The sequence below is a fragment of the Camelina sativa genome, chromosome 13, assembly GCF_030686135.1.
Source record: "Camelina sativa cultivar CO46 ecotype springtype chromosome 13, ASM3068613v1".
Lineage (NCBI taxonomy): Eukaryota > Viridiplantae > Streptophyta > Magnoliopsida > Brassicales > Brassicaceae > Camelina > Camelina sativa.
The window spans coordinates 25054582-25070283 of NC_141892.1; the positions used below are offsets into that span (position 1 = coordinate 25054582).

General features: G+C 34.7%; 3 protein-coding genes across 3 annotated transcripts; 2 read left to right on the forward strand and 1 right to left on the reverse strand.

The window, feature by feature from the left end:
• Nucleotides 1–399: 399 nt before the first annotated feature.
• On the reverse strand, nucleotides 400–2479 carry LOC104737494 (protein LIFEGUARD 3). The gene is made up of 4 exons (XM_010457694.3): nucleotides 1869–2479; nucleotides 1649–1762; nucleotides 1346–1503; nucleotides 400–748 (listed from the first exon to the last, which is right to left on the reverse strand). The coding sequence occupies exons 1-4, from the start codon at nucleotides 2128–2130 to the stop codon at nucleotides 542–544; spliced, it is 741 nt and encodes a 246-aa protein (XP_010455996.1). The 5' UTR covers nucleotides 2131–2479; the 3' UTR covers nucleotides 400–541.
• Nucleotides 2480–2946: 467 nt separating this feature from the next.
• Nucleotides 2947–7128, forward strand: LOC104737495 (ETO1-like protein 1). Its single transcript, XM_087481516.1, has 5 exons — nucleotides 2947–4002; nucleotides 4101–5831; nucleotides 5913–6204; nucleotides 6329–6638; nucleotides 6742–7128. The coding sequence occupies exons 1-5, from the start codon at nucleotides 3887–3889 to the stop codon at nucleotides 6960–6962; spliced, it is 2670 nt and encodes an 889-aa protein (XP_087337642.1). The 5' UTR covers nucleotides 2947–3886; the 3' UTR covers nucleotides 6963–7128.
• Nucleotides 7129–9765: 2637 nt separating this feature from the next.
• On the forward strand, nucleotides 9766–12524 carry LOC104737496 (protein indeterminate-domain 12-like). Its single transcript, XM_010457696.3, has 3 exons — nucleotides 9766–10210; nucleotides 10476–10875; nucleotides 11785–12524. Exons 1-3 carry the CDS (start codon nucleotides 10021–10023, stop codon nucleotides 12404–12406), a joined length of 1212 nt encoding a protein of 403 aa, XP_010455998.1. The 5' UTR covers nucleotides 9766–10020; the 3' UTR covers nucleotides 12407–12524.
• Nucleotides 12525–15702: the final 3178 nt, after the last annotated feature.

Consider the following 15702-nt stretch of genomic DNA (forward strand, 5'->3'; position numbering starts at 1 on the left):
TCAACACACACCTCGAGGCTTCCCATGTTTTGCCTTCTTTTTTTTTTTTTTTTATAATCAAAAATAGTTTTAGTTATCAAAATTAACAAAGTAGTCTAAATTTAAACCCCAAGTTTTAACCTAAATCCTAACTTAACTCTACAAATTAAACCATAAATTTTAAACCTCAACCCTCTAATTGACTTAATTCTTACTTATTTTATAACCCTAAATAATCTAAACATAATAGTCCATTATTCCCTTATATTTAAGTAACAAAGTCGGCCTATCTCTAATTTAAATATATTTTTAAATAAAAAGTTCAATTATCCCATTTTTTTTCTTATGAGAAAAACCAAGGCTTACACTTGTTCTTGCCTCGTGACTAAAACATACTTTCGCATTTTCGCTATAATCATGTATCCACAGTATTTGTGTTCCCACTATAATCAATCAAATCACATGAACATGTGAACTGTAACAACGAAAACATACAAATTTATTATCGTATTATAAACATTTTTTAGAGACAACGAAGCTAAATACCACATCCTCATAATTATCATCTCTGTAAGACTCTAAATACAGTAAGAAGAGACAAGAAGAGGTTGATGATGTCTAGGTAGAGTGAAACCGCCGCCCAAATGTACTCATCATATGTGTAGCGTTTGATCAGATTGTCAGTATCATAGACTATGTATCCGCAGAATATTATCGATGCCAAACAACCGTAGATCATCACCGATATCCGCCCTAATGGGAACACGATCTGCACAACAATACAGATCAAAATATGAAAACCTGGTTATACAATCCAAAGCTATACTCTCATCTATTGCTCTGTGAAATCAAGTTTCAAGCTTCCAAGTCTAAAAAGAATGCTACAAAAACTACCATATCCAATAGGCTAATTAAATTTCTTATTTCATTAGAATCACAAATCATAGATAAAATCACTCATTCTACGGAATGCATATAGAATATAGTGATACATCAAGTTTTTAACTTCTAGCCAAAAGAATGCTACCAAAAGTACGACATTTCAATAGGTTTAAAGCTCTTATTCTCTGTAATGCCTAGAGTGAGAATCAAGTTTCTAACTTCTTAGTGTAAAAAAATGCTACGAAGAATACCACATAGCACAAGTTAAAAGCAAAGCTTCTCATTCTCTGCAATGCCTATAGTGAAATCAAGTATCTAACTTCCATTAAATGGGCTTAAAACTCAGAATTCTAATCCTCTGATAATGTCTAATGTGAAATCAAGTTTCTAACTTCTCAGCCTAAAAACAAATCCTACTAAATTCCTGAGGATAAGCTCTTGTTCTCTCTATTGCATGTTGTGAATTTGGCATAAACGGTGTTACTTGTATAATGGCGAAGACAATAAGCACGATGAGAGCGCCGAACAAGAATGGTCCGAGGAAATTAAAGTCATATCCTTTCCTAGCTGCCCAAAAGGTGTATAAGGTGAGAGAAAGCACCACAACCGTTGTCAAGATCGCTGACTCAAGAATCACTTTCCCTGTGTCCAACACAGAGTTAAGTCATAAACATACACACACAATGGAAACCACAAAAGCATCAAGAGATGTCAAAACCAGAATCAATCAAGAATCAAAATCTCAATCCATCAAATCTATTACCAAAGTGGTTTGATGAAGTCTTACCATTGGTGAAAGCACAAGTCAATCCAACTACAAAAGCCAGAGCCAAAGTGAAAACCCCCAATAGCAAGTAATTCACCGGATGCTTCTGGTGGTAATAGTACAACGGACACAACACTGTAAAACCAGAGGGAGAAGCACAAATTAGATAACAATCAAACAAAATTCGAAAAAAATTGAAACTTTGATTCCTAAAATTAGCTGTGTGATGAAGTTTTTGTACCTATGAAGGGAGTGATGATGAGGACTATGTAGAGAGCTAATCCAAGGCCGGTGGTTGCAAAGAACAGAGCGATTGGACGGACGGTGACCACAGTAGCTGCGACGGCGACGGTGGCGAGAAGCTGAAAGGCGATGATAGAGTAAACCTTGCGTATAAAACCCCACCGGAGATCAGGGTTCTCAAGCATCGTTGGGTATAAAGCCCTTGAGCTGCCGCCTGCTTCCACGTCATCTTTCCGGTACGGTACGTTCCACTGATACATCACGATTCCGAGTCAATTAGGTAAATTCGAACCCTTTTGATAACTGTATCACGATCAAGAGATACGGAAGTTGAATCGGTAAACTTTGCTTGCGAGTCTCTGCTGTGATATATATGAGCAAAACGAGAAAAAAAAGCGAGAAAGTTTGGATTTTTTTTGCCTGAGAAAAAGCGGTTGTGTGGGTAGAGGAAGAAGAAGAAAGTTCATGAAGGCTCTTAGGGCTAAGGTGGAGATGACACGTGACCACCGGAGAGATTACGCATTTACCATGACAAGGATGGTTCTGTTTTTCTTCTTTTTGATGTCCAAAGCGAAAGTGTTTAATGTTCTTGTCAAACTTTTAATAAGTGTGTCATTAAACGACTAAATTTTCTGTTTTGACTTTCTTAGTTTGCATTTCACAATAGTTTTTGTATGTATACATACATACATACATACTCTCTGTTTCAATTTATCTGAAGTTAAAAGTTTTGGCACATAGATTAATAATTCATTATTTTGTATTTTTACTAATTTAAAACATTATACTTTTATATAACTAAAAAAAATTCCACCAATATAAAAATAAAAATACCATTTATAAATAAATAAATTAAAAGTTGAAAACATCAAATAAAATGAAACAAAAAAATTTTACATCGAAAAGAAGTTGAAATACAGGGAATACATTTTATTATTTTAACTCATTTAATAAAAAATAACTTATGTTGTTTTTTAAAAAGATTTTCAGATTAGATAAACTAATCATAGGATTAGACTTTTTATTAAATGTAGTTAAGACATAAAAAAGGCTGTCCAAACTCCAAACATATGCTCGATCATTATACATTAGCTTAAGAATGTACAAATAATAATAATTATACAATTCACCACCATCTCTTAAGAGTGGCCGAAGAAATCGATAGTGGTGGTTACTGTTTGTGTGGAGATCTTCAATAAAAAAAAAAAAACGAGAGAGGATGAGAAAAAACAATTGAAAAGAAGAGAAAACTTTCCCTTTTACCAATGAAACAAAACAGAGAGCTCAGAGAATTTACATACAAAAGTGTCAATTTGGAAAACATTTCCCACTCTCTCCATCTCTCTCTCTCTCACTTCGATTCACTTTTGTTCAAACTTGAACTTGTCCCCAGTTATCTCTCTGTCTCTAGGGTTCTTCCCTTCAAATTGCAGAGAAGCTCTCGCAATAACACTTGTGGTGTCTAAGGCATCCCCTAGATTTGTACACTATCTCACTCTCTTCACATCTCGTTTGTTAAACAGATTTGTATTTTTTGATGGCATCCTAGATTTGTTAGATTCCCTTTGATTTTTTTTCTGGGTTTTGCTTAATTTTCATTGAAGTACTAGATTATGCTACCACTGCTAGTTGTAGATTATTAGGGTTTTCTTGGGAAAGCGCTGATTTTGGTGATTTTATTCTCTTAATTTCTTTAATGGGTATCAGTTCTATGGCGATTTCGAATGAGCTTTGTGGTTCTCATTCAAATATTTAGGATTTGTTCTTCTATCTGACTGCACATAAGTAAGTGGTTTCATAGAGAAATGCTTTAGCTTTAGGTGTTTGGAAGATCTCATAAATACAAAAAGTTGAGATTTTTGTTGTTGTTGTATAGGGTTCCCATTAAGTAACCCATCTTTACTTAGGTTTCTGGGCTGGGTAGTGCAGTGTGAAATTGACAAGAAAAAAATAGCGTGTTGATTACCCTCTGTGGCTATCCTGGAGATCTGGGATTTGTTTCATCTGTTATGTCAGATGAGGACTTTTTACCCATCTGATTCTTGTAAAGAGTCACAGCTCGATTCCTTGAATCCACAGTCATGGCTTCAAGTTGAGAGAGGGAAACTATCTTCCTCTGCTTCTTCATCTACGTACGTTTTTTATTCTTTTCTCTTTTCTGCTTGTTCTAATTTGTTATATTGAGCTTGAGACGCTTTGGATATAGACTAAATCTTTGTTCTTTTTGTAGTCCACTGTGCAGAGAATCATTTATCAAAGTTCCTGAGCCGCAGATACTGCCGCATTATAAACCTCTCAACTACGTAGAAGTTCTAGCTCAGATTCACGAAGAGCTCGAGACTTGCCCGTTGCAGGAGAGATCGGTTCTGTATTTATTGCAGTATCAAGTGTTTAGAGGTCTTGGAGAGACCAAACTTAGACGGAGAAGTCTTCAATCAGCTTGGCAAGAAGCTACAACAGTCCATGAGAAAGTTGTGTTTGGGTCTTGGTTGAGGTATGAGAAACAAGGAGAAGAGGTTATCACCGATTTGCTTTCCTCTTGTGGTAAATATTCTGAAGAGTTTCTGCCGCTGGATATTGCATCCTATTTCCCACCTATTACTGCTTCTTCTTCCCCTGAGACAGCGTCTGTGAAGACGAACCGCAGTGTATCTAAAAATGTTGTGTTTAAGATTGGAGAAGAGAAAATACCTTGCCTAAGGCGAAAAATTGCGAGTCTTTCGGCTCCATTTAACGCAATGCTTTATGGTAGCTTCACGGAATCACTTCTTGATGAGATAGATATGTCAGAAAATCATGTATCCTCATCAGCTATGCGGGTTGTTAGAGATTTCAGCGTTGTTGGTGTATTACTCGGAGTTACCAAGAACCTTCTTTTGGAAGTCTTAGTATTCGCAAACAAGTTTTGCTGCGAGCAACTCAGAGATGCATGCGATAGAGAATTGGCATCTCTGATTTCTTCTATTGAATGTGCCATTGAGCTTATGGACTTTGCACTTGAAGAGAACTCCCCAATCCTTGCTGCATCGTGTCTGCAAGTTTTTCTTTATGAGATGCCAAATAGTTTGACCGATGAGCGTGTTGTCGAGGTTTTGACTCGGGTTAATAGATCTCAAGTCTCAACCATGGCAGGAAAAGCTTCATTCTCCTTATACTCTTTTTTAAGTGAAGTCTCGATGTGTATAGATCCTCGGTCTGACAGAACATTGGGTTTCTTGGAGAAATTAGTTGACTTTGCAGAAAATGACCGACAGCAAGTATTGGGGTTTCATCGGTTAGGGTGTACGAGGTTGTTGAGGAAAGAATACCGTGAGGCTGAAGAAGCTTTTGAAACCGCTTTTAATTTAGGCCATGTGTATTCAGCTACTGGTTTAGCAAGACTAGGATCCATCCAAGGGCATCGGCTTTGGGCTTACGAGAAGCTAAGCTCTGTTATCTCCTCTGTTTCACCACCTCTTGGGTGGATGTATCAAGAAAGGTCTTTCTACTGTGAGGGTGATAAGAAATTGGAAGATCTTGACAAGGCAACCGAATTAGACCCGACTTTGACATATCCTTACATGTATAGAGCTGTGACTCTAATGTCGAATCAAAATGCAAAGGCTGCACTTGAAGAAATCAATCGGATCCTGGGATTTAAACTTGCATTAGAATGTTTGGAAATCCGGTTTTGTCTTTATCTTGGTATGGATGACTATGAAGCAGCTCTTCGAGATATTCAGGCTGCTCTTACCCTGTGTCCGGACTATCGAATGTTCGATGGGAAAGTAGCTGGGAGGCAGCTCAGGACGCTTGTGTATGAGCATGTCGAGAATTGGACAACAGCAGATTGTTGGATGCAGCTATATGAGAAATGGTCTAATGTTGATGACATAGGTTCTCTTTCCGTGATCTATCAGATGCTTGAATCCGATGCTTGCAAAGGTGTTCTTTACTTCAGACAATCTTTGCTTCTCCTAAGGTAAAATTGTTTTGAATTCTCTGTTTTGTCCTAATATGATCGTTAATCAAGCATCTCATTCTTATACGTTTGATTTAACAGGTTAAATTGTCCGGAAGCAGCCATGCGTAGTTTACAGTTAGCACGCGAGCATGCCTCGAGTGACCACGAGCGTCTGGTTTACGAAGGATGGATCTTGTATGATACGGGTCACTGCGAAGAAGGGCTTCAAAAGGCTAAGGAATCCATTAGAATAAAGAGATCATTCGAAGCTTATTTCCTCCAAGCTTATGCTTTAGCGGAATCTAGCCTCGATCTATCAAGTTCTTCGACTGTTGTTTCACTGCTTGAAGATGCTCTTAAATGCCCCTCTGATAGGTTGCGCAAAGGTCAGGTACGGTCGTTCTCCATCACTAGATCTATTTTTTAATCAGGTTTATTGGGTTTGGTTACAGTAATTTTGGTTTTGGTTTAATCAGATTAAGTCTATGACAATGCCATTTGTTGTTTTGTTTTAGGCTCTAAACAATCTCGGGAGCGTCTATGTGGATTGTGAGAAGCTAGACTTAGCTGCGGATTGCTATATAAATGCACTCAAGGTGAGACACACGCGTGCACACCAAGGCCTAGCTCGCGTCCATTTCCTTAGAAACGACAAAGCTGCAGCTTACGAAGAAATGACTAGACTAATCGAAAAGGCTCAAAACAATGCATCTGCCTACGAGAAAAGATCCGAGTATTGTGATCGTGAACTTGCCAAATCTGATCTTGAAATGGTCACCCGGTTAGACCCTCTCCGGGTTTATCCTTATCGATATCGCGCAGCAGGTTTGTTCTTTTCTTATAACTCTTTTGCTCTTCTTCTTCTCAGAATACAATTGGCTTAACCTGAAACTCAATTTTTTCCTTCTCCTTTTGCGGATACTTATAGTGTTGATGGATAGTCGGAAGGAGAGAGAGGCAATAGCGGAGTTATCACGAGCTATCGCCTTTAAAGCGGATCTTCATCTTCTGCACTTACGAGCGGCTTTCCACGAGCACATTGGGGAAGTTGGAAGTGCGTTGCGGGACTGTCGTGCAGCGCTCTCGGTCGACCCTAACCATCAGGAGATGCTGGAACTCCATAGCCGTGTTAATAGCCATGAACCTTGAAACGCAACCATACACAAAAGAGCTTCGAGATGAGGAAAGTAAAGTGTGAAAATTTGTAAAACTAAAAAGAATCATAGTTGGAAAATCTTGTAATCTCTTGTCACTCTTTTATTCTTTTGTTGTTGTTTTCCTAAGATCGATTTTATATTCAACGTAAACTTCAAAATTCCTCTGGGCCTAAAATGTGAACTGAACTTTACCAAATCATTCAAAACCGTAGAAGCGACGATCCGTATATGTCAAAAAAAGAATAACCCAAGCTGATGACTAGTTTTATTTGTCCTCAAATGAGCTAATTTCTTCCTTTTTTTTTTTTTTTTTTTAACTAAAAAAATATACATTTTCCCACTTTATTTGTTAAATGAATTCGAATATTCATGTATATTTATTTCCTTCGTATAGCGTATATATTTCAGAATATTTCACAATTCATAAAAACCTTTTTGGAAAATAAAAGAAGAATATTCGTGGTTGCATGGGTTAGTAGTTTACGCTCGTGTCTAATGATGGTCGTCATATGTTTTTTTTGGCCTAAAGCGTAAACTTACTAAAATATACACGCCTATACCAATGAATCTAATGGACGTACAAGACACGTCTAGCCGTCTAGGGACTAAATCGACTTAACATAATGTTCTTTTTGTGTTTGATAGGAATATATATACATTTTTATATAAAATTTAAAGAGATAAAAAAAGTTAAAGAACGGATGAAAGAGTGCGAAAAATTCTAGTTGGTGGGGTAAGTACTTTTCTTTTGGGCATGAACACTTTTCAAAGGTGAGAATATTAATCAAAACTTAAAAAGGTAAAATAAAATTAAAAAATAAATAAATAAATAAAAGGAAGAGTAACTGAGTAAGATAGCACAAGCCACAAAGTCATCCACAAGAGTAGTAAAATCATAGGAAGCCGAAACTAAAATTCAACAAAGTAATATATTCCATTCTGATATTCAAAGCCAAAATGCTTTTAGGGCATATTGATCATTTGTATATCCTTTGTGTGTGTGTATCCCCCCCCCCCCCTCCCTACAATTTGTTTAACATAAATATTTGTGAATGATTTAACCTTTTTTTTTGAATGATTTAACCTTAAGTTCGGCTAGGAGGCATATGGAAGATGTTGAATATTGTTTCCAAAAAAAAAAAAATTTATCCTAGTCCAACTAATTAGTAATAAAGCCAAATGTATATATAGAGAAGAGATGTTATCTTTTTGCGCAGAATCACATTCACATGTTCAATTTTTCCTTATATCTCCTTAAGGTTGTATTGATTCATTTCATAGCTTATGATAAGTTCCATTCAGATCCGTGTGCCTTTTTAAGAATTTTGGGTATCTTATATATGAGAAAAACTATGAGGATCAAAAAGGGAGATAAAAGCTGTAGCAGCCTTAGAACTAGAAAGTACAGCATCACTCAATTCATAATAATTCAATAGCACAATTGAACAAGTATACTTATGTTCTTGGCAATAAGTCAAACAATATCACCTACGATACTTAACTCCATTAAATAATTAGTATTACCATAATTGCATAATGTTATAGTTCAATTGTCATCATATTCAAATCTTTGAGTTTTTTTTAACCATTACAATTAATACAAGACTATAATTTAACCCGTGGTACACAACGCGACATTTTTTTTTTATATAATATTTTTTAGCGGTATTTAATTTAGTAATAAAATTATATATTTTTATTTTTTTAATATTTTTTATATTTAAGTGGTGATACAATTATTCTTAAAGTATTATAATTTTATCAGGATAAAACATTAAAATTATGAATTATAACTGTTTGTATAATGTATAATTAATCAGAATAATATTTTTTTATTCATTTAAAATAATACTATTATTGTTTTGTTTGATATATAATTATTTAATTTAATTGATTGTTTATTTTTCAAGTGTACACAGTTTAATGATTGATTTTTCTATTTTTTTATTTTGGGACACATATATAGAAAAGAAATTCGCTATTAATAAGAAATTTAAGTAGAATTAATTAGTTTATATAAAAAAAATTGATTTTATCAATTTACCATATTTTACTTATTGCTTTTAGTGCAATTTTGTAGGGACTAAATTTTAAATAATCAAAATTAAAAGGGTAGAACCCAAAACTTAAAAAATGTATATATAGATGTATCGCAATGTCTAGTACGATTCACGCTGAACTTGATTGTTCCAGTACTAATATTATCCAATGGCTCTGTTACTAAATTTGATCCTTCTCTTATAAGAACAACGTTTGGCTAAGTAATTGTGTTTTAGATTCTCTTACAAACTAAAACAAAACAAAAGCAATTTCCTTTATACAAAACCCACTAAATTGAAAAGAGGCAGTTTTTTTGTTTTTGAATATAGGACAAGTAATTATTACTTCCATTTAAGGAAATTAGGCCTGTTAAGTCTCATCTCACAATATTTCCCATTAACTGCACAAATTGATAGCTAGCTTTTTTCTTTTCTTTCTGGGGTCTACTCTTCTCTTTTTTCAGTAGACAATTTTAAGTAATTGCTTATAGTCTGGTCCTATAATCATCACTCTTCTCAGTAATGCAGAACACTTGAACTTGAAACGTCTCCAAAACAACATTAAAAAAAAAAAAAAAAAAAAAATAGTTAAAAATATAAAGTCAAAGTCTCACTTTCAAACATACACTCTCTCCTCTGTAGTATTTATCTGCACATAGATAGAAAAACTAATACAAAAATGGGAATCAAACAGTCTTTGCATTTATTGTGAGCGCACACATATATGTATACGATAGTGACATTGGAGAATAATCCATCATGGTCGTCCTCTTTGCTTTTGAGACCATACAATATACATGTGCATACACACTCAAGAAAACTAAAAATATTGCATTTTTATGTTTTCTTGCATATATAGCCAAAGAATGATGTCTTTCTGTATAGACACATCTTACTCTCTAGGTACTTGCATCTTATTTTGAGAGATCAGAATAAACCAAAGTTTGGATCTTTTTATAGTTTTCTTCCAACTTTTGTTTTTTCTTTGGTTGGAGTTTTCTTCTTCCAACCATGGACATGTTTTCATCTCATTCCTTGTCCTATAAACTAACCTCTTTGTCTACTGAAGCAAGTGCTTCTTCTGGTAACACTCTCAGTACTATCCAAGGTTTCAGTGGCTTCAACAATGTAACTTCCAGTCTTTGTACACACACAGAGACTCACAAGAATAAGAAAAGAAGAGGCCTTCCTGGGAATCCTGGTAATTATTAAAATATAATCTTTTTTACTTTATTTCATTTCGATTCTTGAAAACCATTTGAATCCGGAGACTATTCCTGGTAGAATCTTGGAACCTTAACTTTTTCATATGGATTTTTGAGTACTAGCTAGCAGAATCTGGGAACTTCTTTTCAAATGGGTTTTGTAAAAAGTCTTCCTTTTTTATATAATTAGCTAGGGTTTGTAACAAAATCATCTTTTTTTTTTTTTTGACCATGAATGTGTTTAACTTGTTTCTTTGGCAGATCCAGATGCAGAGGTAATCGCACTGTCACCAAAGACACTTCTTGCAACGAACAGATTCGTTTGTGAGATATGCAACAAAGGGTTTCAAAGAGATCAGAATCTACAGCTTCACAGGAGAGGCCACAATCTTCCATGGAAGCTGAAGCAGAAGAGCAGCAAAGAACAACAAAAGAAGAAAGTCTATGTGTGCCCAGAGACAAACTGTGCTCATCATCATCCATCTAGGGCTCTTGGTGATCTCACAGGGATCAAGAAGCACTTTTGGAGGAAACATGGAGAAAAGAAATGGAAATGTGAAAAGTGTTCAAAGTTCTATGCCGTTCAATCTGATTGGAAAGCTCACACTAAGATCTGTGGTACAAGAGAGTATAGATGTGACTGCGGCACTCTTTTCTCGAGGTAAGTTTATTTTTCTTTTTCTTTTTTTGTCCTTGGTAAATACTTTGGTTTATTTCTTTTTGTTCTCTTATGTGAAGATCTTTTTTTGTTCCTTGTTACTGTTTTCTTGATATATTTTACTGATGTTTCTGTGACAAATCTAGATTATTGTCTATCTATATAGAGATAAAAGTCCATGTGACACATGTGAATCGATAAATTTTCGTGGTTTGTATAAATTTAGATGAATTTAATGCTTTCGTGTGACTGATTTCAGTTGTCTTCTTTTGGTTATGTTCTTTGACAAATCTGCTAGTGTCTGTCCATGGACTATATAGTTTTAGTGCAATTAAATGCAGTGGCAAAATTCATGGATTGAGATACTAAACGTATACATGTTGTCCAGTTAATGCGAGTGTATATTTATTTTAGAGCTGATGTTTATGTATTTCTGAGGTATAATAAATGAATCCTTGCTATTCCAATTAAAAAATGACTCTTTTTTTTTTCTATTGTATGTAAAATTTGTGTTGCATTATTGAAATTTGAAAGAGATAAATTAAAAAAAAACCTGCAGGTGAATCTTCTCATTCATCATCATAATGCAGAAAAAGAATCTTGATTTTTTCAATGATTATTTTTGTTATGAAAAAAAGATTTTGTAATCTATGATTTGATTTGATATGTGTAATTTAGATTGGTCCATTATATTACACTTCAAAGGCTTTTCTTGGAATTTTGAAATTTGTTCTCTCTGTGTGCCGTGGTCCACTTAAAAATTACTTTGCTTCTTGCATTATCAAAGATCGTACGTACATTTACATACGTGAATTCTTTTCTTTTATTTTGATAATTTTTTTTTGGTTTTTAATCTTTTTTTGATAAACAAATCTAATCATTTTTTGTTGTTGTATGTGATATGATTAACAGGAAAGACAGTTTTATAACGCATAGAGCGTTTTGTGATGCATTAGCAGAAGAAAGCGCAAGAATCATCTCAACGTCTTCCTCCAATCTCACAAACCCTAGCCCTAACCTCCAAGACCATCATCACTTTATGGTCAATAAATCTTCTCCCTTGCTCTTCACGTCACCTCTTTGCGTTGAACCATCACACTCCACCGCCGATCTTTCTTCGGCGGCAGCTCTCTCCGCGACGGCTCTCCTCCAAAAAGCAACGGCTCTCAGCTCCTCAGCTATCGGCGGAGTAGGGCAGACTCGGTCGATCGGTCATCATCACCGACATCTGACGAACGTCAACGAGCTTCTTGGTGTTGGTGTTGACCGGGTCATGATGACGTCGTCTGAGTACGACCAGCTAGCGTCCACGTGGCAGAAAGCTGACCGATTGACCAGAGACTTTCTTGGACTCACGGGTCACGGGGTGCACGTTAGCGTGAGACCCGGTGATATGCTGGGGTACGCAGGTGGCGTGGCGTTTCCTGTGTCGGCGTACGATACCGAATCTCATCATGATCACGACTCGTCGTCGTCGTTGCAGAAGGCTTACGATCTGGGATTCTCAGGAGCCCACCACCATCACACTATATAAAAGGGCAAAACTGGAATCTGATTACTTCCTATATTTTGTTGCTCTTGAATTACTTTTTATTGCCATCGGGAACAAAGAAAAGACAAAAGAGCTAAATTAAAGCATTTCTTTTTGGTTACTTTCTACTTTCTAGGGATTATTATCAATTTTCCAATTCTTACAACTTTTGAATTTTCTCTAGTTTACGTTCGATATTCGTATAGTATATTATACAACGAGATTAACATGAACATTATGGTATTTTCTTTAAACAAAAGTAACTATTATTGTTTGTCCAATATCAAAAAATAATTGGATTGACAAAGGCCCCACGAGAAAAATGCAACCTCTTGGGATTAACGAATGTTTCCTCTCAAAGCCAGCTTCTTTGATTGTGATAGAGATACTACACAACTTCATATCCACGTACATGTATATATATTTTTTTTTTGTCGAACCACGTACATGTATATAATATGCCCTTATTGAAATATTTGGAGTAATTAATTAAATAATAATGTGTCAATCTTTATAATCATATAGAAGCGTGTATTTATTGATATGGGTCTAAATCCATACTCTCTCTTACCTAGATGTTTAGGATTTTACACACATATTAAGACAGAAGATGTATATGATTATTTTTATTTTCTGATGATTTTTTTTATTTTACTTATAACCATTTCATGATTTATTTTTCTAATACTTTTTCACTTTCCCACTTTCCCAATTTTCTACTTTCTTCTCAAGTGAAAAATTAACAAAAAAAGAAAAAAAGCATGCAAACATTTAGATCCATATACGTGAACCTTTCATATTCCTACTTTCCCACTTTCTTCTCAAGTGAAAAATTAACAAAAAAATAAAAAATAAAGGCATGCAAACATTTCTACCCATATAGGTGAACCTTTCATATTCCTCATTTATCACAAAATTTTAAACTCCTAAACATCCAAACTGGAGTAACTAAAATTTTCAAACTTGGAGCCACAATTATTTCACTCAAAAACAAAAAAATTAGGATGGAGCCAAAGTTACGTAATTAAATAAACTGGAATAATATTAGTCGTTTCATTTTCTTTGTCCAAAAGTACACTCCATACACGCTTTACAACATTAGTAATTACTCCATACAAGCTTTCAAGAGGACTAAAACAAAAATTTATTAAAAATATTCAGAAAATCAATCTTTCAGAGACAAAGAAAATTCTCTAAAACATCTATCTTTCTGAAACAGAGGGAGTATTTAATTCGGAATTTTTGGCAATAGATGCGACAAGAATTATTTATTGTTGTTCTTATTGGTGTTAACTAGTTGCTATCGTAATCAGTAATCAGAGTGACAAGGATCTTACATAGTTATATTATTGTCTCATTGATGTTGCCACTAGCAACGAATTTCAAACTGTGTATTAGCATTTTCGAGCAACAACGCTTACTGTGAAGAACAGTCGCTGATTGATACTAATATGGGTCTGTTCGTTTCTCAATCGGGACGACGGAAGTTAGCGACTGAAAAAACACTAAATTTCTGTAAATTAGTATCTTTAAAACTAAACCAGCGATAAATTCAGCTCGTCAGAATATAGTAGAAAACCACTAAAAAGTTTAGTGCATGCCTGTTTTATAAAAACGATTACCAGCTGAAATGATTTGTCTTATTGATTATACATTAAGGACATAATCAAATCAAAAGGAATTACACTAGCTAGAAACATGCATCTTAAAAAAGGAGGGTGAGGAGGAATCAAATAAAAAAGATATAGAAAACTACAATGAATAATATAAAGTAGAAAAAGATTAAAGAAAACGTAAGGTCAAAGAGCCTGTTGATGAGGACACGCATGAACGAACATGCCAACACTTTAAACCCAAACAAAAACAAAGAACATGCGACCACTAAAAAGATAAAAATCAAAAGAACATTGTTCACGGGATCAATATGGTTTCCTTTTATGTTTTTAGTCCCGCCGGCACATCCTATACAACTTCTTTTTGCTTTTTTTTTTTTTTTTTTTGGGGGTGGGGGGGGGGGGGGGGGGGGGATTAATTGTAGGTTGATATAAAGATATAAATGGATACAACTCCCTTTTTCTTTACTTTGGGCTTACATTCAGATTCCAGACACATGTAAAATACTCTCTATATATAGTATTCTTTGGGTTGACTGATATATATAGACAGGAGTGACTTTGCAAATCATTTGCAATACTAGCTATTATGATCATTTTGAATTGACATTGATTTGATCACGAAATTTATATATATATATATAGCCTCTCTCATTAAATCGTTTAGGTGATAGGATGAAGATATTTTTATGATATTATCGGAGGTTCTTTTGTAACACGTTGCACTTAGTTAGATGGATAAATGATATCCGTAGAAATTCGATATGGCAGCATGATATGTTTAATAAGAGACTTGAGGACATATTCGCATTTTTCTACTGTTAGTGCGAGATTTAGCACCCACGACATACCGATTTAAACCGAAAGTAAACCGAGTAATTATGCACATCAACTAAATCGAGGAATTCCCTCTTTTGGGACAGCTAAACGGGCCTATAAGCAAGAAGCCCAACGAAGTCACTCAACCGCCTCAATGATCCCGACTACCTAGATCGCCCGGCGGCCGACCTAACAAGGAAGAAGAAACTTTCCTAATCTTGGTTTGATCCATTAGGAAATTAGCTATATTCTGTAATCTAGAGAAACATATAAATAAGGGACATCCCTTTTCTTGTAAAGGATCCAGGAATTAATACATTTTTTCTACTTTTACTTGTTCTTGAGCGAAAACCCTAACTTCTTCCTCAAGAGATTTCATGTTGGAAGTAAATTCTTTTAGAAGTGATGGAGAAAGTGTTTTGAGTATTTGAGAGAGTAACTTAGAAATAAAGCTTTTATTACTTTGATTTTAACTTGGAACAACTTCACAACATCTTGGTTACAAATGAGAGTAGGAGGAGGTATTTATAGCCTCCATATTACAAAATATCTATAATATTTTAATCCTTAATCTAGATTATTCTATCCAAATATCTAGATTATAATACTATAATTATCTAGATAATTCTAATTAAATATCTAGATTTTTTTATGTTTAAGGAGGTGATACATTTTTCTAGAACTTCTAGATATTCTTTTAAGGAGGTGGAGATCTTGACATTTCTAGAGAAAACTCTAGAACTTGGATTTAATTAATCTTGATTTAAAATCAAGTTTAACTCTCAACACCCCCTCTTAAACTTGATTTTGCCGCTCCAAGTAAGCTCCTCATCTTGATAAAGTCTTCACGTTTGAGAGGCTTGGTGA

What these genes read in the sequence shown, in the direction of transcription:
- LOC104737494 (XM_010457694.3), bottom strand. Translation starts at nt 2,130, where the DNA reads ATGTATCAGTGGAACGTACCGTACCGGAAAGATGACGTGGAAGCAGGC. An exon ending in CATCATCACTCCCTTCATAG is followed by an intron (nt 1,763 to 1,868) that starts GTACAAAAACTT and finishes CTGGTTTTACAG; the next exon opens with TGTTGTGTCCGTTGTACTAT. An exon ending in GACTTGTGCTTTCACCAATG is followed by an intron (nt 1,504 to 1,648) that starts GTAAGACTTCAT and finishes TGTTGGACACAG; the next exon opens with GGAAAGTGATTCTTGAGTCA.
- LOC104737495 (XM_087481516.1), top strand. Translation starts at nt 3,887, where the DNA reads ATGAGGACTTTTTACCCATCTGATTCTTGTAAAGAGTCACAGCTCGAT. An exon ending in CAATCTTTGCTTCTCCTAAG is followed by an intron (nt 5,832 to 5,912) that starts GTAAAATTGTTT and finishes TTGATTTAACAG; the next exon opens with GTTAAATTGTCCGGAAGCAG. An exon ending in ATAGGTTGCGCAAAGGTCAG is followed by an intron (nt 6,205 to 6,328) that starts GTACGGTCGTTC and finishes GTTTTGTTTTAG; the next exon opens with GCTCTAAACAATCTCGGGAG.
- LOC104737496 (XM_010457696.3), top strand. Translation starts at nt 10,021, where the DNA reads ATGGACATGTTTTCATCTCATTCCTTGTCCTATAAACTAACCTCTTTG. An exon ending in AGGCCTTCCTGGGAATCCTG is followed by an intron (nt 10,211 to 10,475) that starts GTAATTATTAAA and finishes TTTCTTTGGCAG; the next exon opens with ATCCAGATGCAGAGGTAATC. An exon ending in TGCGGCACTCTTTTCTCGAG is followed by an intron (nt 10,876 to 11,784) that starts GTAAGTTTATTT and finishes TATGATTAACAG; the next exon opens with GAAAGACAGTTTTATAACGC.